The sequence below is a fragment of the Macrosteles quadrilineatus genome, unplaced genomic scaffold (genome assembly GCF_028750875.1).
Source record: "Macrosteles quadrilineatus isolate MER2022 unplaced genomic scaffold, UCM_ALF_1.0 Scaffold_1__1_contigs__length_201487025, whole genome shotgun sequence".
NCBI classification, from domain to species: Eukaryota; Metazoa; Arthropoda; class Insecta; order Hemiptera; family Cicadellidae; genus Macrosteles; species Macrosteles quadrilineatus.
Window position 1 is genome coordinate 47833618 of NW_026542594.1, and position 12325 is coordinate 47845942.

Below are 12325 nucleotides of genomic sequence, written 5' to 3' on the forward strand. Positions count from 1 at the left end.
CACCTCTGTTTGAATTGTCGCTACTATTGTATGGTGTCCCTCATCATTGGAATCAAAAGAATTAGGTTGAAACGACGGTAATCTACTCAAACCATCGACTTTACCAAAATTTTTTATAGATATGTATTCAATGTCATACGTATAGTTAGACAGTATCAGTGCCCAACGCTGAAGTCTATTGGCAGTTGTGGTAGGTACCCCTTTCTTAGATCCAAAAATTGTAAGCAAGGGTCTATGGTCGGTCTGTAAAATGAAGTGTTTTCCCAGTAGATATGGGCGAAACTTCTTCATCCCGAAAATGAGGGCCAGTCCTTCTCTTTCTATTTGAGAGTTCGCTTCAGTGGAAGTCAATGTTTTCGAAGCATATGCAATAGGCTTTTCAGAGTTGTCAGGAAATCTATGAAAAATTGTAGCACCGATTCCTACAGCTGATGCATCTGCAGCAAGAATGATGGGTAACTCTGGATTGTAATGTGTTAGTATAGGTGCATTCATTAACAAGGCTTTTAATTTGTTGAAACTGTGTTTACATTGGTCAGTCCACAACCAATCTACTCCTTTCTTCCGCAGTTGATTTAAAGGATAACAAATTTTAGAAAATTCTGGTATGAATTTGGAGTAGTATGTAATCATCACTAAAAATGCCTCCAATTCTTTGACATTTGATGGCTGTGGCATATCGACAATGCCTTGAACTTAAAATCTGAAACTTGTAAACCATTTTTAGTTATTACAAACCCAAGATATGTCATTGTTTCTTGCATAAACTTGCATTTATCTTTTTTCAATTGGAATCCACTCTTTAATTTTATTAAGTATTCTCTAGATTTGTGTAGTGTTCTTCATCGTTGTGCCCTGTAACAATTATATCATCTAGATAGTTTGCTACACCTGGCAACCCATTCAACATGTTGTACATAACTTTAGAAATGATAGCTGGAGCGGATGCGATTCCAAAACAAAGTCGCTTGTATCTGTAAAGTCCTTTGATGGTATTAATCACTAGTAAGTCTTGCGAATCTCTATTGACAAGTAGGCATCAGATAAATCTATGACTAAGAATTTTTCTCCTCCATTCAAATTAGCAAATATTTCCTCAGGTGTAGGTAGAGGAAACTTCTGAATCTTAGCCTGATTCAATCCTGTTGAAAAATCTGCACAAATTCTTATTTGACCAGAAGGTTTTTTAACAACTACACAAGGTGCAGCCCAATCAGAATAGCCTAGTCAATTGGTTCTATCAGATCAGCTTCTACATGCCTGTCGATTTCCTCGCACACTTTGTCCTTTATTGCAAATGGAACTGGCCTTGCCTTTTCGTAAATAGGAGAAGCGTCTTCCTTCAAAATTAAGTGTGCCGTGAATTTTGTACGATGGCCACTTTTGTTACAAAAGAGTTCCTTATTATAATCAATTAATTTACTTAAGCTCATTCTTGGAAGTTTGAAACCCTGACCTTGAAATGTCATCAACTTCCTTGGAAACCCATAAAGAATCACTTTGTAATGAATTAAGTGGCAATTCGTTGATTTTAAGCTCCTCGATCCAGTATCTACCTAAAAGATCCTGAGTGCTACCTTCAGCAACGTACAGCTTTAGCTCTCTTTTAGTTTTCCTGAATGCCACTTTAACTGTTTGTTCACCAAACAAGTTTATGCAATGGCCACTATAAGATGTCAGTTTTGTATTTGAATGTAACAAAGGAAATTTTCCCAATCTTTCCCAAGTTCTTTTGACATATAACGGAAACACAACTTTCTGTATCTAGTTGCATATTAATTAAAATACTATTGATACAGATAGAAACCCAAATTGGAGAAAATACACTCACATTATGACACTGAAGACCAAGAGAAAAAATGCTTCATTTGCCAACTTAGGTGTGAACAATCAAGTACCTATGTTAGAGTCGATAAAGGTTCTAGAATCTCTTCCTTTTTCATTGTACGTTCCTTTACAATGTCCACCAATTTCTTTGTTTTGAAAATCTGTTCTACTTTTAATTTTGCAAACTTTTGCCAAGTGACCTTTTGTATCACAATTATTACATATTGCATTTCTAAATCTACATTGTTTCCTAAAATTGTTACCACCACAAGAATAGCATAAGTAGTTTGAATTTGTAACTAGAACCTCTCCATTGCTCTCATTATCTGAAAATGAAATCAGATTTTTCTTTGTTGAAGTGGTAAAAACTGAACCTAATGTTCTAGCAAATTCAAGTACAGTATTGAAATCTGTGTAATCTTTCTAAAGTAAATTAGCTCTAATAGAATCTTCATTTATACCCATTACGAAGGATGTAATGAGAGCATCTTGATAAAAATCACCAGGGAAATCACAACTGCTGCCTAATTCTTTTAAGTTACTTGCAAAAGTGGACAAAGATTCAAATCCTTGCTTCAGTGAAAAGAATTTCACTCTTTCGGCAACTTTAAACTTTACTGGCTTGAATTGTTTTACCAAAAGATCGTAAAGTTGTTCATAAGTGAATTCACTAACTTCTTTTGGCTTGCAAATAGTTACCAATGTTTTAAGAACTGTACTATCCAGGCAGTCAATGAATAAACATCTTTTAATATCATCATTTTTAATATTGCCAAAACATAAATTTGCCTTGAATTTAATATTCCAAACATCAATGTCACATGAATTAGGGTTAAATTTTTCACATCTAGGTTGACTTACCAACATAGGATTATTAAGAGTTGCTGGTAATTGAATTACCGTATACTGTGGAATTGAATAAACTATCTTGCACTGTAAGTTTTCCATAAACTCATCCTCGTCGCCAGTAATTAGTTTAATAAATAGAACTGAACTTAAACATGAGTCAAAAACTAGAAACGAAAACAATAATAAAAACAAGTTAAAAGTCAGCTGCAATTTAAACAATAATGTTCAAAACATATCAGTTTGTTTCTTGGGGGAGGCAGGCTTTTGGCTGTTTTACTTTTGTAAATATTTTTCTGTGTATAATTTGTATATTGTATATGACACAAGGGTAGGCAACAGGTTTCTTGTTATTCAATTATCAACTATCATAGTCTTCAAAATTCAGGTAAAGGTGGTGGACAGTTTAAGTTTAGGAACCAAAAATGGCTGATATTGGCTCAGCACCTTTCAACATTTGCACTATATGCTATACAATTTTCATTGGTTGTACCTTTAGCATTACGAAGTTGTCGAGTTTCAGACCTATCCTGTGTTGTATGAGATCACTTCATTTAAGGCTTTTAGAGAACTGCAATTGCTGAGAACAATTGTCTATAACCTGAATCTGTAGATCAATAAACCCTTTCCTAATAAGGAGATACAGCAAATATAAAGGGGTGTAAACTATCTGCACTGAAAAATGACTTTCCCGCCTTCCCTCCAAAAGTTTACTATATGGCCCATGAGGAAAAAGGTTGGAGACCCTTGATATGAGTGAAAAGGTTACATTGCTCTTAGCTATCATTAATTGCTCATTTAAGATGGTTAAAGAAAAATTTAATTATTTAAAATAAATACATAACATATTACATTAAAAATGTTCTACAGGAATCATTTACACCCTCTTGTCTTATAAAAAAATATTTTTTTAAGTTTATTCAAGTACAAAATTAAGTTTTTTATTTTGCAATGTTAGATTATTTCAATACAATATACAGTTAGGAAGATTTTTACCTTAAGTTTTATGTTTCAATTTATGGGAATGTGTCTTATATTATGTTAGGTGTTATAATATTTTATACCCTATCTTGAATAAAATTTGTATTGAAATCTGTTTTAGGCAAAAGGCAATGTTCCAACAAATCTATCTGTTTCGACTCATCTCAACACTCTTAGCCTCTACACATTTCAGTTTCCTCATTGCCAGATCAGGTATGCCACTTCGATCTAATAGTGTTAAGTTATCCATAATAAAAATAAACTAACCTGAACATAATCTAACAACTAAACGGAGGTTAAACGATCAAATGGATGGTTAACTCATCTGAGGCTTTAGCAGCTGATTAATTTTAACTTAGCCTCCTCCAATACAAGACCATGCCCAACAAACACAATTTGCCACAGTCACTAAATGTAAGGCTTACACATGACAATCAAACGTCTAAAATGACTATTTAGATTATGTTAATCCTGTTTTCTTTTAATTCTAAGCGCATTCTCAATAATAACAATTGTGTAAATATTAGCATTGCGCACACTCCATGCTACAGCTGGCTTGGTAGGCCCGAACTGTTGCATTGCCACATTTCCCTCACTGCGGCCTTGTATTAGAGGAGGCTATTGTTTTACTTACTCTAATCAATTGTTTGTAGGTACCATTACTGACACTGCATTCATCATATTTTTTTATAAATTCCATCACATTCACATTTTCCTGTGATGCCCGTAGGAACATAGCAGATAGGCTATGTTTATGATTTTGATTAGGTATTTTAGTTGTTGCTACAATCAAGGTTTTGAGGCTGGTTGGATCTTGATCACATGGATGTATTTTCAATAATATCACATTTAACAGAATTATTGAAAATGGCATCAACGTGATCATTAGGCAACCAGCATCGAAACCTTGTTTGTAGTAACAACAAATTTTGAACTGGGACGAAAATAAAGCACCATAATATATTTGTCTCACCACTTCAGGGGCAAGCCACAGTAATAAGTAAAGTATAATTAACAATAATTGCCCTCTAGTACTTTAAATGATGAATGATGATATCTATAAATGATAAACGATATTTATTTTATATGAAGTTGATAAACAGTTAAAGATTTTAACTTTAAAATCTTTAGATTCATACCTTTAATTTAAGACCAAAATAATAAAAATTGGTTGGGTAGAAGAGCCAAACGAACTCGGAAAAGAAAAGCCATATTTAACTTCCATAAGAAATGTACGGGGAGGATGTTGCTTTTATGCATAACTTGAAATATACGTCAGATAAATGAATGCCGATGCTTGATGGCAAATCTCTACGTGCAATATTACGTTTAAATATTAAGACCAAAATTATGAAAATCGGTTGGGTAGCTGGACCGACTCGTAATTAAAAGAAAAACCAATAATTTGTAATATATAAATGGCAGTAATTTGTTTGCCAGTATGCATAATCTAATCATACGAAACATGTGTTAATAATTTAGATCAGTTGCTGAAGGTCTAAGTCCCGGAAGGTCTAATTAGACCTTCGACATACATTTTGCAGTTTGTACTTGTTGCTGAGGGTCTAATCTGGCAGTATGTCGAAGGTCTAAGTCCCGGAAGGTCTAAGAGTACAGTCAATGCAAAAAACTCATCCACTGATACTGTTTTAGACCTTGCGGGATTAGACCTTGGGCACACAATGTATATTTTGTAACTAAATGTTCATAAAATGAGAGTTGCTGAAGGTCTAAGATTCGAGTCCCGAAAGGTCTGTTAAATATAATATAAAAATAAAATGTTTGTTTAAGCCTGCCTTTACTAGAAAAAGAACAGCTGTAATGAAATTATTATAATAACATCACAACAATTTAAAATGGTGTAAATAAAACTATTAGTAAAATGTTTTTAAGAATCTTGTGTTAGTTTTGTGAATAATAATTTTGTTTAATGTAAAAAGTGAGTATTTATTTAAATATAAAAAAGTAAGAAAACTTTTCAGGTTATGGGCCCAGGGCTGCTCATGCCATAAAACTAAAAATTAACAATCAGGGCTGCTCATGCCATAAAAACTAAAAAATAACAATCAGGGCTGCTAATGCCATAAAATAAAACCAAGTAAGAACGGGCTATTAAATGCCATAAAACTAAAACTAGAAGAACAAAGTTTGAAGTTGTCTCTTAACGTGAGTATATCAACATTTACTAATAATGACCAGTGAAAATGATTATAACACTATTCAAAGACTTAAAAACGTGGAAACATTTGCTATGTGGGAATTTGAGATTAGTGTGTTGTTCAAAGCACGAGAACTGATAGATGTAGTAAACGGAACTGAAACCTTAGATGAACAAGGAGATGATGCATCAAAAATAAAAAAGTGGAAGGTAAAGGATGCCAAGGCTCAACATTATACAGGGTGTTCATTTGAAAACTTTCCATATCTGTTGTGTGCAAAGGTAAGGCTTTTAACACTTGTTTGTTCTCATTTCCCCCTAATTTGGACATGCCAAATCCAATAAAATTATTTTCAATTTTGAAAAATGCCCCAAAAGGGCCCAATTTGGGGGGTAGGGGTGCTTTTTGAGAAATTTTCAAATGTAAACATGGGTTGTGTAATACATCAATTTAAAGGTCTAATCACCCCGATCATTTTGGTGCAAAAAAAGTTTAATTATCTTTAACCGTATTTACAGGGTGGGTCAAAACGTTTTAAAAAAGGTCTTTGAAGTTAAGTACCGTATTACCCTAACTACTGAACGGAACAGCGCCAAATTTCTTTCCAAGCTTATTCTTGAGCTACTCTTTAAGATAACTTGTAGTAAGGGCATTTTCCAAGTTATTTTCTAATTTTTAAAAAATCTCAAATTTTAAGAATAAAAGAAAGCTGAAAACTCAAAATTCTTAAATAGCAAGGTATAACAAATTTCATACCACGTGAAAGGTCCTTTTTTAACAAACATTTTACGTATTTAAGTTTTCTTTCTATCTCTTACCGTTTAAAAATTGCAGTAGAAAAACATAATTTTCTGTGGTAAAATTGTAACTAGTTTTCTAATAAAACATCCAAAATTCGTCTCTAGACACATTAAATGGTGCAATAACTGAAGGAAACAATTCATAATTATTTTTAGGCAGATAGGCAAACAAGTCATTACGTTTTACTTTGTGAGAAACAAGTTTTATAGCTGATGAGAAAAACCCAAGCGTGGGCCGCTTTCTGTAGTACCATTGACTAGTCAATGGTAGTACTAATTTCAAAAGTACCATTTCCTGTACCTAATCAAATATGGTGTAAACTTAAAAAAATATACTTTATTTTACTTATTGGTCATAACAAAAGTGTTCCAGGATAACTGCAAAGTGTTTAACAATAGATATCCAGGTATAACCTTGAGTCATATGGCTGTAAATGATTTAGTTAGGAAGTTTTCTGAAACTGGCTCAGTTACCAATGAGAAAAGAACAGGATGAAGGGTCCAAGATGAATTCTGACACACGTAAAAGTAGTCGATCAATTTGTTATGAATCCTACTACATCGTTGAACAAAGTGCAATGTGTTTTATTAGAAAACTAGTTATAATTTTACCATGGAAAATTATGTTTTTCCACTGCAATTTTTAAACGGTAAGAGATAGAAAGAAAACTTAAATACGTAAAATGTTTGTTAAAAAAGGACCTTTCACGTGGTATGAAATTTGTTATACCTTGCTATTTAAGAATTTTGAGTTTTCAGCTTTCTTTTATTCTTAAAATTTGAGATTTTTTAAAAATTAGAAAATAACTTGGAAAATGCCCTTACTACAAGTTATCTTAAAGAGTAGCTCAAGAATAAGCTTGGAAAGAAATTTGGCGCTGTTCCGTTCAGTAGTTAGGGTAATACGGTACTTAACTTCAAAGTCCTTTTTTAAAACGTTTTGACCCACCCTGTAAATACGGTTAAAGATAATTAAACTTTTTTTGCACCAAAATGATCGGGGTGATTAGACTTTTAAATTGATGTATCACACAACCCATGTTTACATTTGAAAATTTCTCAAAAAGCACCCCTACCCCCCAAATTGGGCCCTTTTGGGGCATTTTTCAAAATTGAAAATAATTTTATTGAATTTGGCATGTCCAAATTAGGGGGAAATGAGAACAAACAAGTGTTAAAAGCCTTACCTTTGCACACAACAGATATGGAAAGTTTTCAAATGAACACCCTGTATATTGCTAACAATTGATAACCAAATTAAACCTCATATTTTAACTTGTAAAAACGCCCATGAAATGTTTCAAACACTAAAAAGACTTTTTCAAAAAGATACTGAAACCCAAAAATATGCATTACTTCAAGATTTTTACAACTTCAAGTACAATAGAGAAATTGATATGATGAGTAACCTTTGCCTAATACAGAACCTAACTTATAAACTAAACCAACTCGACCAGAAAATAGATGACACAATGGTGATAACGAAGATCCTGACGATACTACCAGAAAACTTCAGACATTTCAACAGTGCCTGGGACTCGACATCAGCTACGGAAAGGACACTCGAAAATCTGAAAGCTCGACTCGTTCAAGAGGAAAGTAAGATGAAATCTATGGACAGCAGTAGTGGTAATGAAAGTACAGTTTTTAAGGCTAGCTCTACTCAATATGAACAAGGTATGACTAAATTTAATAAGCCTAATAATGTAAAATGTTTCACTTGTCAAAAGATAGGTCACATTCAAAAGAATTGTCCTAGTAAAAAGTTTTGCTCTTTTTGTAAAAAGAATAACCATTATGAGTCAAACTGTTATCTTAAAAATAAAGTTAAGAAAAATAGGCCAATGATGTGTACTATTTGTAAGAAAAGTAACCATGATACTAAGAATTGTTTTTTTAGAGATAGCTAGTAAAAATAACAATAACAAAGATCCTAAAAACACCCATAAAACTGTTTTTCTGACCAAGGTTAATGAGGAACAGGAAGGCCTAATCCTTGAAACATGTATGCCTGAGCTTATAAATGAAGTAAATGAAGTTAACAAGGCTTTTGTTGTTGACAGTGGTTGCACCCCAAACCATATGACCAACTGCAGTAATATTTTAAGTAACTTAAAAGAGTTTAAACAGGAAATATCAGTCGCTAAGAAAAACCAGTCAATGTTTTCTCTAGGTATTGGTAGCATTGAAACAGACAAGTGTATTTTAAATAATGTCTCTTACGTACCAGAACTTAAAAATAATTTAATGTCTGTAAATGCCATTACGGAAAAAGGTGGCACAGTTGTGTTCACTAAAAATAAAGTAAAAGTCATTAAAAATGATGAAATGATACTTGAAGGTAATAAAAATAGTCAGGGATTGTATGTAGTCAATTTAAGAAGCAGCATTTGTAGTGAGAATAGTCTCTCTAATGGTAATACCAGCGTCACAATTCAGTCAGGTGAGGTGGTAAATAACAACAGTCAACAAGAAGACAATAGTGAAAACAATGAAGTCTGTAAAGGAAATGATGACCGTGATAAAAACGAACCTAAAAATCAAGAAAATTCTAGGGAATTAATGAAAATATGGCATAAAAAGTTAGGACACCTAAATAATGAGAGCATGAAGAAATTAACTAAACCTAAAACCAATGATCGACAAGACGTTAAAAAAGAAGCTGTACTAGATGAAAGTGAAGAACTAGAAGAAGAAGACACTATAACTGAACACAAAGAAGAACATGAACAGGAACCAGAAGACCTATATCAAGACGAAAATGGACATACTGATGAAGAAGAACCTGGAATAAGAAACCAAAGATATAATCTTCGACAAAGAAACAACATAAAAAGACCCGTCAGATATGAAGACTATGATCTTAACGCACTTTTGACATACAATGAATGTATCAATGGAGATGAAAAAGAAAAATGGATAATTGCAATAAATAATGAAAAAGAATCTCTGAAGAAAAATGAAACTTGGGAAATTGTTGACAGAAAAGAAACTTTAAGAAAGCAAATTTTAACAACTCAGTGGATTTTCAAAGTCAAAGATGATGGAACCTATAAGGCGAGACTTGTAGTTAAAGGATGTCAGCAAAAAGGGAAAATAGATTTCAAAGATACATTTAGTCCTGTAGTGGACAGTACTTCACTAAGATTACTTCTTGCTATAGCAGCACAAGAAAACATGCATATACAAACATTTGACATAAAAACAGCATTTCTATATGGTCTAATGGAAGAAGACGTGTATATGTTGATACCAGAAGGTTTTGAAGAACAAGGTCAAGTCTGTAAACTAAATAAATCATTGTATGGTTTAAAACAGGCACCATGTTTGTGGAACAAGAAATTTACTTCATTTCTTAAAAGTCAAGGATTGACACAACTGAAGTCAGATCAGTGTATTTTCAAGAATCTAGCGTTGAGAAATATATAAAACATTTTATTCTTAAGGGGGAGTGTTAAATATAATATAAAAATAAAATGTTTGTTTAAGCCTGCCTTTACTAGAAAAAGAACAGCTGTAATGAAATTATTATAATAACATCACAACAATTTAAAATGGTGTAAATAAAACTATTAGTAAAATGTTTTTAAGAATCTTGTGTTAGTTTTGTGAATAATAATTTTGTTTAATGTAAAAAGTGAGTATTTATTTAAATATAAAAACTAAGAAAACTTTTCAAGGTCTAAGATTCGAGTGGCGGAAGGTCTAAGATTTGAGTTTCGGAAGGTCTAAGATTCGAGTCCCAGAAGGTCTAAGATTCAAGACCCGGAAGGTCTAAGATTCGAGTCCTGGAAGGTCTAAGATGCGGACGGGCATTGCGTCGACAGAGATGAAGGCTATACACTATACAGACAGACAATAACGCAACAACTTTTAGAGTTGTAATTATCGAGATGTTTCATTCACTCCAAGATCGTTCACTCCAAAAAGTAATTTTACAAATTATTTGCCTGTTCATTCGCTCCACTGTTCATTCAATCCAATTGGTACAGTCAGCTCTAGAAGTAGACTAACAAGTAGGAAATATTAATTTTGCATTTTACTGTACATTGGATCGAATGCACATTGGATTGAACGATCAGGATGATTTAAATGTGTGTGTAAATAATCTTTAACTTAAATTCCACATCCAATATATAATCAAATGTATGTTTTCCTATTGAGCGATACAGTATCATGAACTTAACTGATTAAAACTATCAATATCTCATATGAAAGCCTTTATTTTAAGAAGTATTTTAAGACCAAGACATATAAAATAACTTAAATAAAAATAGTGTTACGTATTGCAGATAAATACCAAAACGATTATAGTTATTGTTGATTCAAGATTCAGCAGTGTGCTTTAGGTAGTCAGTTCTTAATAATCAATAGCTCAAATGAAAGCTGGAATTTAACTAAAGTTTTTTAGAACAAAACATAATAGGGTAATGTTATTTGAACTTGTGGAATACATCTTTAATTTAGTTTAAAAAGTCAAAAATATATATTTTTTTCGTTGAGTAATACATTAGATAAACTATTGATGATGCTTGATGACAAATATATGCTTGCATAGCTTTATTTTAAGACCGAAATTATGAAAATGGGTAGGTTGGAAGAGCCAAACGAACTCGAATATAAGTCAAAATGAATACCGATGCTTAATGGCAAATCTGTGGTGCGTCCACCTTTAGAGTTAAGGCCAAAACTATGAAAATCGGTTGTGTAGAAGAGCTAACTCTACTTGGAAAAGAAAAACCAATAATTTTAATAGATGGCATTAATTGCTTTTTCACCACACTATGATGTTTTTAGGTGTTTTACATACGTTAATTGGTGGCTGAAAGTTACGTTTTGCTGGCCATGCCAGCCGTTATCGTCATTTAGGGACCAAGCAGGTTTTTACATCCCTAGGGCTGCAAAATCAGCTGCCCTCTTACTTAAAATACACAATCAGAATCCATAGCATTGCAATCGAACTGTTTTATTATCACCGCTGCCTAGCAACTATTTATTATTATTTTTTCTGATTCTTTAAATTAATCATTAAGGTTCTTCACATAACCTTAAAGTTGTAGTAGTGTTGACTATCAGTGTGCATTATTATTGTGGTGAATAGTGGTAATAGAGTATAGTGTGGTGAAAAATAGCGTTCGTACCACGGACCGAAATGGTTTTGCAGCTCTCGATCGGCTAAAAACTGTCTCGAGCCGGCAAAACCTCATTTTCGGCCCTAGATACGAAATATACTATACCATCATGCATAATCTAATCATACAAAACAGGTGTTAATAGTTTAACAGCTTACGTTTTGCTTGGAGAGACAAGTGTGCGCGACTGACGCCGAGCGGCTGTCTAGGGCCACTGATCTTAGGGGTTTTGCATAGTCCTGTTTTGCTTGGAGAGACAAGTGTGCGCGACTGACGCCGAGCGGCTGTCTAGGGCCACTGATCTTAGGGGTTTTGCATAGTCCTGTTTTGCTTGGAGAGACAAGTGTGCGCGACTGACGCCGAGCGGCTGTCTAGGGCCACTGATCTTAGGGGTTTTGCATAGTCCTGTTTTGCTTGGAGAGACAAGTGTGCGCGACTGACGCCGAGCGGCTGTCTAGGGCCACTGATCTTAGGGGTTTTGAATAGTCCTGTTTTGCTTGGAGAGACAAGTGTGACAGTCGCGCAGCGACTGACGCCGAGCGGCTGTCTAGGGCCACTGATCTTAGGGGTTTTGAATAGT

General features: G+C 33.6%; 1 protein-coding gene across 5 annotated transcripts in view; it reads left to right on the forward strand.

The window, feature by feature from the left end:
• The window catches only part of LOC128982939 (centromere/kinetochore protein zw10 homolog), a 115260-nt gene that overhangs the window by 30744 nt on the left and 72191 nt on the right, over nt 1-12325 (forward strand). For all 5 annotated transcript variants that reach the window (XM_054402030.1, XM_054402033.1, XM_054402031.1 and 2 more), the window contains one exon: nt 3776-3867. In XM_054402030.1, the coding sequence (XP_054258005.1) occupies nt 3776-3867 (92 nt within the window). The remainder of the gene's footprint in view (nt 1-3775; nt 3868-12325) is intronic.